General features: G+C 46.5%; 1 protein-coding gene and 2 non-coding genes across 10 annotated transcripts in view; 2 read left to right on the top strand and 1 right to left on the bottom strand.

The window, feature by feature from the left end:
• si:cabz01090165.1 (uncharacterized protein LOC100333421 homolog) overlaps window positions 1-14117 on the bottom strand; it is a 167394-nt gene that overhangs the window by 1496 nt on the left and 151781 nt on the right. For all 8 annotated transcript variants that reach the window (XM_053872264.1, XM_053872267.1, XM_053872268.1 and 5 more), the window contains 4 exons: window positions 8272-8455; window positions 6758-6989; window positions 6436-6693; window positions 2010-2047 (listed from right to left, as the gene is read on the bottom strand). In XM_053872264.1, the coding sequence (XP_053728239.1) occupies window positions 6575-6693; window positions 6758-6989; window positions 8272-8455 (535 nt within the window). In that variant the 3' untranslated portion in view covers window positions 2010-2047; window positions 6436-6574. The remainder of the gene's footprint in view (window positions 1-2009; window positions 2048-6435; window positions 6694-6757; window positions 6990-8271; window positions 8456-14117) is intronic.
• Window positions 7220-7305, top strand: trnar-ucu (transfer RNA arginine (anticodon UCU)). Its single transcript is given in 2 exon segments — window positions 7220-7256; window positions 7270-7305. It is a non-coding gene; the product is annotated as a tRNA-Arg (tRNA).
• On the top strand, window positions 7797-7882 carry trnar-ucu (transfer RNA arginine (anticodon UCU)). Its single transcript is given in 2 exon segments — window positions 7797-7833; window positions 7847-7882. It is a non-coding gene; the product is annotated as a tRNA-Arg (tRNA).

Raw genomic sequence — 14117 nt, 5'->3', positions numbered from 1 at the left:
AGGAAGACAACCCGGGAGCTTTGCGATGAAAAGTGAGCCATTTCCTGAAGTCCCCAACACTCTCCAGCAGAAACTTCAGAAAGAGATTAACACATTTATTTTGTCGTCCTTCCGCGGGACATCTCCATTCCAGGAGCATATTGTTGTGCTTTCACAGGAGGACAAATTATCTCAACAAAAGCAGCGTGTGAGTCTCGGAGTCGGATCTCCCCGCTCAGCTCCTGGAGCGTTTTACGTGTTCCATGTGTTGAGACTGCAGATACTTGGGAGAGGAACGCAGCAGAACAAACCCCGTGCCTCTTTAACATCCTCCAGCCCAGACAGTGACAGAGTTTGTCCTCAGGGGCTGATGGAGCTGTGATCCAGCAGCAATGAGTCAGCGACTGCTCACCCACTGAAAAGCTTTTCACAACCATTTTCTGGCTCTTTTATTTCGGGAAAGTAGCGGCTTCACACCCACTGACTCCACTGAGACGCCTCTGTGGTTGCAGGCGTTCGGCAGCACAAAGCTTTTTATTGTCTGGCAGCACAAACAGGGGGCTGAGCTCTCAAACAATATTTTAACATTCAGGACCAGACACTTGGATTCAGCAAGGATGTGTAGCAAGAAAGTTCTCCTTTCCACCAAGTTCGTTTTCAGGGGTCGATCATTGATCTGAAGAAAGCCTACCAACTCACCATCGCACCCCTGACCTCACGTGGAAGAACCTGTCCACGCAGACCTGAGAACCGACTGAGAACATTATGGGTCCTGGGCCTGTCCAGAGGTTGCACCTGTCGGACCAGTCGACCACCTCAGCTCTTCAAACCTTCAGGGTCAGAGACACATAGAGCCACAAGCTAAGCTCATCCTCCATTTCCAGATCACCTTCAGAAGACACTTCCCTAGAACCAAGACACACCTGTCTGTGTACAGTGACTGAGGTCTGGCGCCCCCTGTGTGTGCTGTCACGTCACTGTGAAGCCACAGGGAGGCAGGAATAGAGACCACCTCCATCTTTCTCTCATACATGTACAACTCAGACCACAGAGGGTCCAAGAGGTCCAGCTCAGCTCTCTGTCCTCATGTTAGCCATGCCGTGTTCATGCAGAAGCGACAAACAAGAAGCACAGTCAACTCTCACACCTTCTGAAAGGAAGGACCATTCAGTGCTTGCTTCTTTCAGAGTGCAACTTCTCTGGCTCTGAGTGAACTTCTGGTACCAGTTCAGTTCCAGTCCTCAGTCCGACCAGTGAGCTTATCGACTGAATACTTCAGAGGACTGAAACTTCTTCGCTTGAATGGCTGAATTCTGCCCCCTGCTGATGGGAAGTGATATCAAAAACAGTTGCCATGGAAACATCCGTTCCGTCCCAATCTGGTCCCTGGGTTAGTGTGAAGGATGCTGGACCTGGAGGCTGGATCTCTGACGAGTGGAGGTATCACAAAGGAACTATGAAGCCAGAGGGAGGCGAAACATCACATGATCAATCACAGCAGGCGGGAAATGGGACGGTATTAAAAAGATGACAGTGGAGAAATATCAGACATTTGTCTGCGAGCGAGAGATGAGATGTGCGACGGCAAAATAAAGACGTGTGACGAGACAAAAGTGGAGGAGTGATGATGAGGAGGAGGAAGGGGAGCCGATGAAGGTCCTCCTCATTCTTCCACTTTTGTGTCTCGTCACACTTGCGCCTCACGCGTCCTCATTAATCTGGAGTCATTGAATTGCAAACACAAAGGAGCCTCAGAAACAACCATTAACATATTTGACAAACACTATGATTGTATTTGCCGCGAGAACACAGCGGCGCCATGCACCCTGTCATTCCGGTGTGTGTTTCTGTGCTGTGTTCCACAGCTGTCTCACCCGTGTGTGTGTGTGTGTGTGAGAGATAGAGTGATGCTTTGCGTTTGCGTGAGTGTTGCTAGTGTGTGGTTGTTAACATCTGTGTCTGTATGTGGCATGACAGCTAAAGCTTGTGGGCAAGACTGCACTGTGTTTTGTGTACGTGTGACCTCTCACCTTCCTCTTCTTCCAGGTGAGAGTTCAGATGAAGAAATCTGAAACAAAAAAGGAAAACAATAGATATCAAACCAGACGTCTCTGACTCGCTGGCAGACGTGCTCTCTGTGTGTGTGTGTATCAGTAACAAACGACCCAAACCAAAATTCACTCCACGTGTTGTGGAGCATCGGCCTTCATTCCAACACAACAGCCGCAGCGAGGCAGCTTTTATCCTCCATCAGTAAATCTGGACTTTTGATTTCCATTTTTCTATTTTCCCTCCAAGCCTTGATCCCCTCCACGCTGCCGCCGCCTCTCCGGCGATCCACCCTCCCGTCATCCCTCCGTCGTCTGTGAGCCCAGTGACTCATCTGTGTTTCATCCTCTCGATCACATCTATAAATAAGTCCGTAATCTTCTCTCTCTCTTTGTCTCTCACGAAGACACCGAAAATCCTCTCCCTGATGTTCCCTCTTTATCCGACTCTGTTCCTCCTTTAGCAGAATAACAGTCTGTTTTAAACGGAGATTAAAAGCACAATGTTGTATTTCATTCGGTGCCTTCACGGACCTGCTGGCGATGTTCTGCCACATTCAAAACCTGCATGTGAAAATAGATGAGCTGGAATTACACTTCATCCTGTTAATGTTGCTTTCCCAGATCCGGCATGACTGTTTTTTTTTCAGCCGAAAATAGAGCGGCAGTTATCGGGGCCATCTGCTTCTCCAGAGATCTTTCTCAGAGAAGACACCCTGTATGTGCCTGTATCAATGTGGCATCCTCGCTCTCCTCCCACAAGCCAAACAAGGGGCGAGTGGCTGCCCACCGCCTCTCACCCTATGTGGCGTGACCCCCAGTGACCTCATGGCTTCCCTTCAGTGTGTGCAGCAGATTACTATTGCTGTTTTTCAACATGCTCGACTGAAGTACACGGGTTCGAGACATATTTTCAGAGAGTGTTGTGAAAAAGAACCTTACTGAAATAAAAGTCCCAAAAAAAACCTTCTAGAAAAGTCAATTAAATCCTCGGAAATGAGTCTGACTCCAAGCACATTTTTTGGGCAAACGCAGAAGCGTCATGCGAGTAGCAGCCAGCAGGTGTCACTGTGCCTCCATCTCTGCCGTGGTGCGCTCCACGCAGGGGGGGTGACTCAACCATCAGCCTGCAGATCTCACTGGAGAGAGGGAGACGTGTGTGTGAGTGAGGAAGTGTGTGCGAGTGAGGAAGTGTGTGTGCGTGAGGAAACGTGTGTGAGTGAAGAAGTGGCTGTGGAAGTGAGTGGGAGTGAGGAAGTGTGTTTAAGCATATCCTCGTGATGGGGAACTCACCCCCTTTTGGGGTTTTTATGCATGTGAGACGACCTTTTATACAGGACCCCACAAGTCCAGGCCTCAATTTGAGGATGAAGAACTCAAAATACCTGGGTCATTCTAACTTGGTTTCGGTTTGAACCTGGTTCAGGTTAGCCATGTGTTTGGACGGTTAGGTTTCCGGGGAGAGGCTGGGGAAAGGGTGATGGCAATGAGAGGTCCTCACAAAAATGAAGCAACAGACCTCTGTGTGTGTGAGGAAGTGTGTATGTGTGAGGGAAAATGTGTGTGTGAGTGGAAGTCTTCATGTTTGTGTGTGATGAAGAATGTGAGAAAAGGTCATCACGTGTGTTGTGGTGACTGAAGAAAGTTATGAGTTCGAGGAAGTGTGTGACCAAACCTGAGTGAGTAAACACTGAAATAAAAGAGAAGGAAGTGAGATGGTGATACCTTCTCCACCTTCCTTCCAACAGTAACATAAAGTCAATCGCACTTCAGTGCAGCATTTATCCATGAGGTCAGAGCGGCGGTGTCTCTGGACCCCCTGACAGCTGGGGTGTCACACTTGATCCGCACAGAAACCATATTTCAATTCACACGCAGATAAAAAAAAAAGACTAGCTCATAAATTGTGTGAAGTGGAGAAAATCCCTGGAGCAGCGATAAACACATCAGAGAGGACGGCACGTCTCAGTTTGAGAGACGGGCGCAGAAACATCTGAAGATAAAGAGAGGAGACGGACCAAGTGACCTTCAACTCAAACTAGAGAGCGGCGAACAAAACAAGTCATTAAAAACAGACGTGCGGGGGAGGAGGTTTGTCGGGGAGGAATACAACAGCAGAGCTGTTTACCTGAGGGGAAGTATTGCTGTTTTCATCACAGTGCATTCATAACACAACACAACATTTCCTGTTTATTCAGGCTGATTTCAAAATAAGAGCAGCAACTTAGAATGAGCTGCTCACAACCCTGGTGTCATAAGACCCTCAGAAGAGCTCTGAAAATCTTGCGCACCCCGTCCAACGTGGAGCACCTACTGTCATGAAAGTTAAACCCGGACAACAGTCTGAGCGACTCATGGCGGCTAAACTGGCTAAGGAGCTGTGCAAGAGTGAGACAGAACTCAGGGATGAGGGACGTGAGTTGCGGTCAGGTTTAAGGTGCCACCGTACCCACGACAGATAGCGTCTCAACATCATGACTCAGATCTTCCATCCACCTTCAGAGCCAACGAAACACAGTCCTGGACTCGACGAGCCACCAAGGGTTACGCTGCAACACAGCATCCTGGACTCAGCAGCAGCCGTAGCTCCCACAGAACTGCCGTCCATGTTGCTCCCACTATGAACCACGTGGTGCAGCAGTGACAAAACTATACACCAGCCTATACTCCAGACTTCCTCGAACCCCTAACACAGCCCACTGCTCAGGGCCCTGTGGGGCAATGGACTTCTACGTGGCTGACGGCATTCAAAGGTTGTGGGTTCGAGTTTCCAACCATATCTGGAAAAGATGGGCTTTTTCTTGGTCGAGAAGCGTTGATGCCTATGTTCTGACTGTTGCGTGCCACATACCTACTGATAACTGGGTTGTTTTTATCCTCATAATCTCTGTTCAATTATCATCAAAGTTAAAACTCACACACACACAGATCCACATGGCTCTGTGGCGCAATGGATCCCACCAGAGTCAAATATGAGTCTTTTGAAGAGTGCTCTCTATCCTTTCAGAGCTATCTTCTGACTGTTGTGTGACACATAGATAACTGGGCTATTTTTGTCTGGATTTTGCTCCTTCCTCTGAACAAAACCGTTGTTGAGCTGATACATAGCACGCTAGGTTGCTTCCTACTGTAAGTGACTGAAGACATTTAAAGGTTGTTTGTTTGAGTCCCACCTAAGTTGTGATAAGTTTGTTTTATGAGTCCCTGAACCTTTTTCCAACCATATCTGGAAACGATGGGCTTTTTCTTGGTCTAGAAACTTAGTTGCCTATGTTTTGACTGTTGTGTGCCACATACCTATCGATAACTGGCCAGTTTTTATCCTCATAGTCTGTGTTCAATTCTCATCCAAGTTAAAAGACAACCAAACACAACATAGTACCCAATGTTGAGCTGATACATAGTGTACTGTAGAACCAAACTATTCACTGTCAGACCCTTGATTCTCATCGCTCCCGTGTGTGAAAAGACACAGTCGCGCACACACACACACACAAATTCACATATGGCTCTGCGGCGCAATGGACAGCGCGTTGGACTTTTAGGCTGACTATAGGCATTCAAAGGTTGTGGGTTCAAGCTCCACCACAGTAAAATGTCTTTTTTTGAAGAGCGATATCCTTTCAAATGCTCCAACCATATCCAGAACAGATGGATCTTTTTCTTGGCCGAGAAACTTGGTGCTTGTGTTCTGATGGACGTAAGAGTCCCACACACACAACACTGACAATGTAAAGTGACCCAAACCTTTCTCCATCCACCTTCAAGAAGCTGATGCTGTCATCGCTCCAAAAATAAAAGGAAGAAGAATTTCTTTTCACATACACTTTGCAGTGATTGAATCTCAGACGCAAAGACTCAACTCCTTCCCATGAATCTTGATCTTAAAACAAAAGAAGCATCAAGCCAATATCTCTGTGTTCTCCAGGTCGCTACGTTGGGACTGGGGGTTACAGTCCCACCAGAGGCTTTCTCTTTAAAACGCACATCATCCTGTCACGAGGAACGTGCAGTTCTCAACCAGCAAAATCTAATGTTGATAAACGTCTGGAGTCCAGCACATCCGCACTATGCTGTGCTGGATAAATCCTATCTCCCTGGCAACACCCGTCTCTCCCCTGTCACTTTCGCAGTGGCCAACAGCGGTGCTCTTGGGCTGCTCCTCTGCATCATTTTGCCCGCCCCTCCACTGAGATATCCCACATCACCCATCACTGCACCAAGCCTACAGCAAACCAGGCCCCTCCCTCACTGATGACCTGGACTAGTCGTCACCCTGAGACCCGCATGGGCGTGATCAAGTGCAGCTCTGAGCCATAGCGGACCAAAGTGAGTGGTGGTTTGTTCTGCGTGAACCCAACACTCGAGGAGACGAACTTCCCGCCCCTCCCCCGACTTGGATACTCACCAATGATGAGAGCTGCTCCTCTGCGAAAAGTAGAGTTTGGCTCCAGGCACCAGCAAAGAATAAAAAAGGAGGAGGGATGTGGATTATTGGTTTGGGCTTCAAGATTTATGGGCTGTGGAATGACAGAGTTCCTTGTGTGTTATTGGGAAATGGCGTCATCGTCGTGGCCAGGGTTCAAGTCCACCACCGTGGTCCCTCTCAGCGTCGCCGCCCCTAGTCCGTCCCCAGACGACGACGGTTGGGAGTGCTTGTGAGCACCTGGAGGGGCGACACCAGCAGGTCAGACAACCAGAACCATGAGGGTGGGAAGTGATCCGGGTACCTGGTCCTGAGTGAGAGGAGGAGGGAGGCAGAGCGAGCACGTTAGCGCCACCGACTCCGCCCCCACCTCCTCCACCGTTGGTCTGAGAACAGACGTTGGCCTGGCGAGCGGCGGCTTTCTGCTTGTAGTGATTGCTGTGTAGCTTGTACTTCATCAGGAGGATGAAGATGAAGACGAGGACTGAGGCCACGATGATCCCGCCGATGATGATGATCATGGTGCCTCCGAGGAACTGGACAAAGACAGGAGCTACAGTTAGCATGACAGAAATAGAGGCGCAGTGGACAGTCATGGGTTTCGTGCCTCCACTGAAGACTATCTGACAAGCTTAATGGGTCAAGTCCCAGCAGACACGCTTTTATAAGAAGACATCTAAATCTTACTGTTGCAATTGCTATGATCAGAGATCCCAACTATTCACTGTCACACCTCCTTGAAGGCCTAACTGAGAGCTATCCTCAGGGCTCTGTGGCGCAACGGATAGCGCGTTGGACTTCTAGGTTGTTGAAGGCATTCAAAGGTTGTGGGTTCGAGTCCCACCAGAGTCGGAAAAGGTTTTTTTTAACAGTTACATGCTTTCAAATGGTCCAACCATATCCCGGGCAGTAGGGCTTTTTCTAGGCTGAGAAACGCTGGCTCTGTTCTGATGGACTGATGTGCGCCAGGGTTAGCTCCTTCCTGACCACAAGACCCCGATTACAAGGAACATCCCACTTACAACCACGGCCAGCAGAAGCTTTATTTCATTGTCTCTGGCACCGCAGCATGTAGCAGCATCGCGTACGACAGTTCCGGCAGCACAGTATCCCAGCATCTCACTCCCACACAGCGATCGACCACTAGAGTAGTACCTGTAACCCTATTTTGAATGGCTTACGTCCAATCCGATTTATGACCATTTGGTCGGAACCAATCCCGGTCGTAAGTCGGAGGTTACTTGTATCTCCTCTAAGAGATAGGGTGGGGTGTGTCAGGCGTGATTTTGTCCCGATTATCGGCTCTGAAAACAGACAGGGGCCAATAATCGTTTGGTACTCAGGGCTCTGTGGCGCAATGGATAGCGCATTGGACTTCTAGATTGTTGAAGCCATTCAAAGGTTGTGGGTTCGAGTCCCACCAGAGTCAGGACTGAGTTTCGAACAGCTACATCCTTTCAAGTGGTCCAACCATTTGCAGGACTTTTTCTTGGCTGAGAAACGTTGGTGCCTCTGTTCTGATGGACTGGTGTGGACCAGGATTAGCTCCTTCCTGACGGTAGTACCCCGATTATCTCCTCTAAGAGATAGGATGGAATGTGTCAGGCGTGATTTTGTCCCGATTATTGGCTCTGAAAACAGTCAGGGGCTAACAATTGTAAATGTTGTCAGGATTTAAATAAAAGCGGCAGCTCAGGGTCCGAGCATGAAGAGCTGGGATATGAAGGTTGACCTTCCTCATTAATCCTTCGAATGCAACTGCACAATGGAGACTGGCACTGCCACCTAGGTTCTGGCTGTGGATGGGTATCAGCTCACCTGGTCTCGTATGGAGTGGCATCGTCCGTATTCCGACTCGGTGGTGAAAGACACGCAACCCACCAGCTTGGTGCCAGTCAGCGTGGTGATGCCATCGTCGTAGACTGCCAGGACACACAACTCGTAATCCCGGGAGGAAGCCAAGTCGCTCAGCAGGAAGTACTTATGGTTGGCCGGGATCATCCTGGAGAGAGAGGACGAGAACCATATCAGTCCCTCAGGTCGGCCTCAGGAGAGCTCTCCGACAGAGGTGTGTTTGAGTCCCACCAAAGTCAGTTGAATCTGCAACAGCTGTGCTGACGAAGCTTCATGAAGCCTCATTAACAGAGCTCAGTAGGAGCACCAATGAGGATGAAGTGAAGCTTCTTTTGCTGTGCAAGATGAGAGGCCAGGCAAGAGGCTTCATGACTTTGTTTGCATATTACTAGTTAGTAGACATTGTTTTCAGACTTCTCTCCAAATCCTTCATACTGAAGCCTCAAAGGTGCTGTTATTAAAACCTGAACACTGTAGAAAACAGTCTCAAAATAAAAACTCTGAGGGGGAAATACAAATCATATGAATGGAGGGAAATAAAATTGACAAAAATGCCTTCTTTAGTTTTTATCTTCAGACATTTGGACTCCACAGTTATAGTGATGGGGCTGGTGTACAACACACACACATACACACAGATGCTGCAGCTCTGCAGTATGAACATTATGGCTCTGCTTTGCCTCAGAATCGCCTGCGAGACTCAATTTGAGACAATTTTCTGGTCGGTGGAAAGAGCAAAGTGCCTCGCTGATGATACAGATGTTTGAAGCTAAAGCAGCAAATTGGGGAAGGGCCACGGCACAAACACAGAAGGGAGCGTGGCAGAGGACGAGAGGGCAGCACTTGGAATCAAAGCCAGCAGAGAAGGGGGGAGAGAGAGGGCTGAATCAGGAGGTGGCATCAGAGGAAGTCGAGTGAAAGCAATCTGATGAGATGGAAGAAGAAAAGGAGACAAGGTGAGACAGGAAACAGGTGAGTGGTAGAGAGATGCAGGCGATCACGGAGAGAGAGAGAAACGTCAAGTGGAAATGTCTGAGGATGAGGAGCAGCAGCTATTGTTTCTGAGCTCTGTGAATTCTCCGGTCGGGGGAGTTCTGGACGTGTCGGAGGTCATCGACCCGCCTGGAAACACTCCGGCCCGAACCACTTTGGCTCGAGGAAATATGAAAGTTCAGCTTCCTACTTTGGTCATTCATGATTTATTTTCCCCTCAGCAATTCTATGGAACTTACATTGTAATAATTTAAATATAAGAATCATTTTGCTTGTTTAATTTTTAAAACTTTATTTTTCTACACATTTTCCATCATACATTTGACGTGTTCAGTATTACAAAAGCTTTTCCACTCATCATTATTTTATGGTTTCCGCTTCAAATATTTTTCCTTCTAATACGCTCAAAATTATTCATACACCATGAAAAAAGCATTCGGTTTTAGACTCTTCATTTAGCTATCATACTAACTAACTAACAGCTATTATACCAGTAATTCCTGGGTATCTATTGACTGCTCTTCGCTTGGACTAAACCCACGTATGAGTGGCCAAACATTACGTACGTAAGAAGTAAATAAAAGTTGATTTTCAGCCATGTTTCAAGATGTTTTCATGGAATACACTCATTTTCAGTTTTTAGTTTTTCAGTTTTAGTTGTTAAGCAACGATCGAAGTAGTGTAGACAGAGAGAGAGAGAGAGAGAGGAAAAATAACTACAGAAAACAAAAAAAACCACTTTTTTTCTGAACAAAGGATCAGGAACAAAATAAACTTAAGGTCATAGATTTATTTATGGAAGTTTAGCCGCTCATACGTGGGTTTGTGTCTGGAAACGAGAAGACGTAATATACCCAGGAACTACCAAGATAACAGCTTTTGCAAATGAAGAATCTAATATAGAATGTTTATTTCATGGAGTATGAATAACTTTGAGGTTGATTGTACATAGTCATGACAATAGCAATATGACAGCATTACAGCGCCACACACAGGCCTAGCGTGTGTACTGCATCGATTTCAGTTGCTGTTTTTCAAGCTGGTTTTCCCTTTAATGCTGTCAAGGCCACTGCACCTCAACATTGTTTTTACTTGGCAAAACACATGAAAAACATTGTTATTTTATTTTGTTTTTTTTCTTCTATCGTCCATTGCCAAACTATATTTTAAAAATAATACAGACATATTTTTCTGCACTTTTTTTTCTGCACACACAAATGGATCTCTTTTTTTGGCCAGGCTGCAGAAACCGGCGCAAGTCCTGGAGTAATAAATGATCTCACCTCTCCATTGTCATAAAAAGGGACACAGATGAAACCAGGACGTCTCCAGGTTTTAATGTAAAGCTGATTGAGAATGTTTCTATATCTTGAATCCTGCTGAATAATGCAGCACTGGTGAGATTCCCCGGCAGCATCTATGATTTAAAGAGCAGCCGGCCCTGCCGTGTGGCCTCTGAGCTCGGCCATGACGGGGTCCTGAATAATGCAGCCGCCTGAAATAGAGCCGCTGACGGAGGAGTTAATGCCCGGCAGTAAATCCAGCGCTGGCTTGTTATCTCCACGACACCTTCACACGTGACTCGGCCAAGGAAGCCGTCATTCTTCTCATCTCAGACAGAAGGTTGCAGGTTTGACCCCTGGCACGCTGCAGGCTTGCATGTTGTGCTGTAGGGGGCTCAGCACAGTGGTTCTTGCTTTCAATTAAAATTTGTTACATCTCATTCTCTCTCCATTTCCCACCCGATTTAATAACTTCCAGGCTCCAGTTTGCAGGTGTTTTAGTGCATCACAAACTTCCTTGTTGCATCCAGGCGCAGACATATGTAAGTCTCCTCGTGGAGTAAACAAGGTCGGCTCTGTCGCTGAATGCCAAAGAGACTCGACAGCAACCGTCGGAGAGAAGGTGACGGTCGGGCCGACGTTTGTCAGAGTCGCGGAGTGAAACCAGCCTCACTCTGCAGAGGACAGACGAGGTGAGGAATCCAAAACCTGTGTGGCAATCTCATGACGCAACGGCGAGCAAGAGACGATGAGCTGTCTCGTGTCACATCTCGCTGCTCGGCGACTGAAACGCTTCGCGCCGGCATCACTCCTCGGAATTTTCAGCCGGAAACCTCATTAATATCAGCTTCAGAGTTTCAAACTACAGAAACACATGAACTCATTCACATAGTCCCAAGATTGAAACTTGACATTTAAGAATGAAAAACTAAGGAGTCAACATTGTTGACAATTGAATGAAAATATTCAGTGTGATGACGCAAAAGTAGAAGAAGAAGTTGGAATGGTCTAATAAACAGTGAAACTGTGGGAGTTGGGATGAGAGAACAGCAGGTAGAGGCGAGCGAGGGCGTCATTAGTAGGATGAAGTCAGTCGGCCTGGGTTCTGATTTACACATGAGAGTCCAGGAGCAGGTCAGAGGAAGTGTTTCTAGTGCGTGTGGGAGGTGCCTGTCCGCAGCCGGCGCAGGAAAACCTGGAAATACGACCCTCATTATTTCACTGGCAGAAAGTCTTGACCTCTGTGGAGGAGCAGAGGCGCGGCAGCCTCCAGCTCAGGTCTGCACCAGCAACATTTGGACGCAAGCCTTTTACATCGTCGCTCTTTCAGAAGGGCTAAATGAAAGCGTGCGGTTGCCATGGGCGGGCTGGAACACCTGGAGCGGCACTCGCTGGATTCCATCGTTCTGAAAATCCCAAATCATTTGGGTGGGTTTTTCCATGGAGTCCAACATGAGAGTCAACATTTCCAGTTGTAACACACACACACATACCCACACACCCACACACATCATCGTGGAGACATTGCATGAGGTTTCTCATTGCCATAACCCTTTCCCCAGCCTCTCACCCTAAACCTTACCACCCAAAGCACATGGATAACCTTAACCAGGACTCTGCATCAAACCGAAACCCAGTTATAAATAATAAAGCCAAATGTCCCCACAATGTCATATGGGCCTCACAAGGATAGTGTATAGCCAAGAATTGGTCCCCATAAATTAAGATAAACAGGCACACACACACACTCTCTATTGACTCAAGCTACTTTATTATTCTCTTCTTCTCCTGTTTCTCTATCTGTCCCACTCGAAAAATGTGTGTGTGTGTGTGTGAAGGAGGGAAAATGAAAGGTAAGAGTTGAAAGTGGGTCAGGTTATTCTTGCCCCGAGGCACAGCTGAAAAGATGGAGAGAATATTGTAGAATCACAACTCCCTCTCCTCTTATCTTCCTCACCCCTGCTCCCTCCTCACCTTCTCTTCTCTTCTCTCTCACCCCTGTTCCTTCCTCACCCACTCTTCCTCACCTCTGCTCCCTCTTCACCCTCCTTTCTTCCCTCTCACCAGAGAGAACATGGAGATTCGGTTGAGCGAGCTTGGATCGAACATCTCAGTTCTCCTCAGCTCCACTCGTCTCTGCAGCATAACAGAGCGAGGAATGACTGTTGTTCCTCTTCCTTTATTTGTTTCCTTTTTCCACCCGTCTCTTCAGGTCTGCACTGGCTCTTCCTCTCAAGCAAATACCACACTGAACGTGAAGAACAGAGATGGCTACGACACAAACTGCAAAACTGCTATGATGTTAGACATCTGACAAAAAGCAGACAACAACTGGAAATACGTTTTGCATCAAAAATCAATTCGAATAAAATAGGATTAGCGGGTAAATTTCAGACTTCAGAAAACAAGAGGCTTAAAAGTCTTAATGATGATGTAACATGTCCAACCCCAGTTCGAACAAGACAGATCTTTTGATCTGATATTTGATCAATTAAATTCATCAGTCAAGAATAACCGAAAAATGATGACATCACAGGATTTACTTGTAAAAAGAAAAAATGAAACACATGATGCACAAAGTCAGAAATCTATAAATAATATATAAATATATAAATTAAATATATGTAAAAGAAAAAAAACTAGTGATTCAGTTTTATGAAATACATTTATTACTATATATATATTTAATTTATTCTTTAAAAAAAATAAAAATACTGAATAAATGTTTTCTGTAATACTGAAATTGTATAAAGAAAAATGAGAATTTATGAATAAATTATAAAAATATGAAAAAAAGCATTTAATATCATTATTCCGTGAAGTGGAAATGATTTTCTACAACAACAATGCTTATTTTATGTTAAGTCAAAAATGCCTCCGAAACTTTAATCGAAATTGCAAGCAAAAGTTACTTAATGCTTTAATCTAAATATTTTACATTAAATACTTTATACTTTAATCGAGATACATATACAAATATGAAGAAAGAGATTATGAAATTAAATGATGACGGATGATGGAAAAGTAAAATGGTCGATTGAAAATAAGAAAAATAATGAAGCTTCTTTGGGCGTTACTTGTGTCTTTCTGATGGTCTTGGAAAATACTGAAGAAAGAGCGCCATCTACTGGGCTGAGAGTTTTCTGAAGTTTCATCATCGTAACTGACTCCGAGCGAGAATGAATGAGTGAAGGAGTGTCAACAACATCAAGAGCAGTTCCACCCCCTGCAGGCCATCGTGCATAATTCTGCAGCGCAGCGATAACCGCAGCTTCTGAACTTCTAAAAACTCTGTCGACCCATTTGTCACGCGGCTATGATCCGGCAGTAAGCGGCGGTCTGGAGGGTTCCGCTCCGGACATTCCGCTCGCCCTCCTCACCCGGTCCAGGCCGCAGCTTGGCTTCACATGGAGACTGGCTCGGGGCAAGAGCTGCTCACACTTGGTGAACAATTTGTCATGAAGCCGCCGGCTTGAGACTTGCTTCTTTCGTGATGCAGTTTTAATGAGTGCTGCTTCACTGATGATACTCCTA

The sequence above is a fragment of the Synchiropus splendidus genome, chromosome 8 (assembly GCF_027744825.2).
Source record: "Synchiropus splendidus isolate RoL2022-P1 chromosome 8, RoL_Sspl_1.0, whole genome shotgun sequence".
In the NCBI taxonomy this organism is placed as follows: Eukaryota; Metazoa; Chordata; class Actinopteri; order Syngnathiformes; family Callionymidae; genus Synchiropus; species Synchiropus splendidus.
Note: the sequence above shows the minus strand (reverse complement) of the source record. Positions and strands in the feature narration are given on the sequence as shown.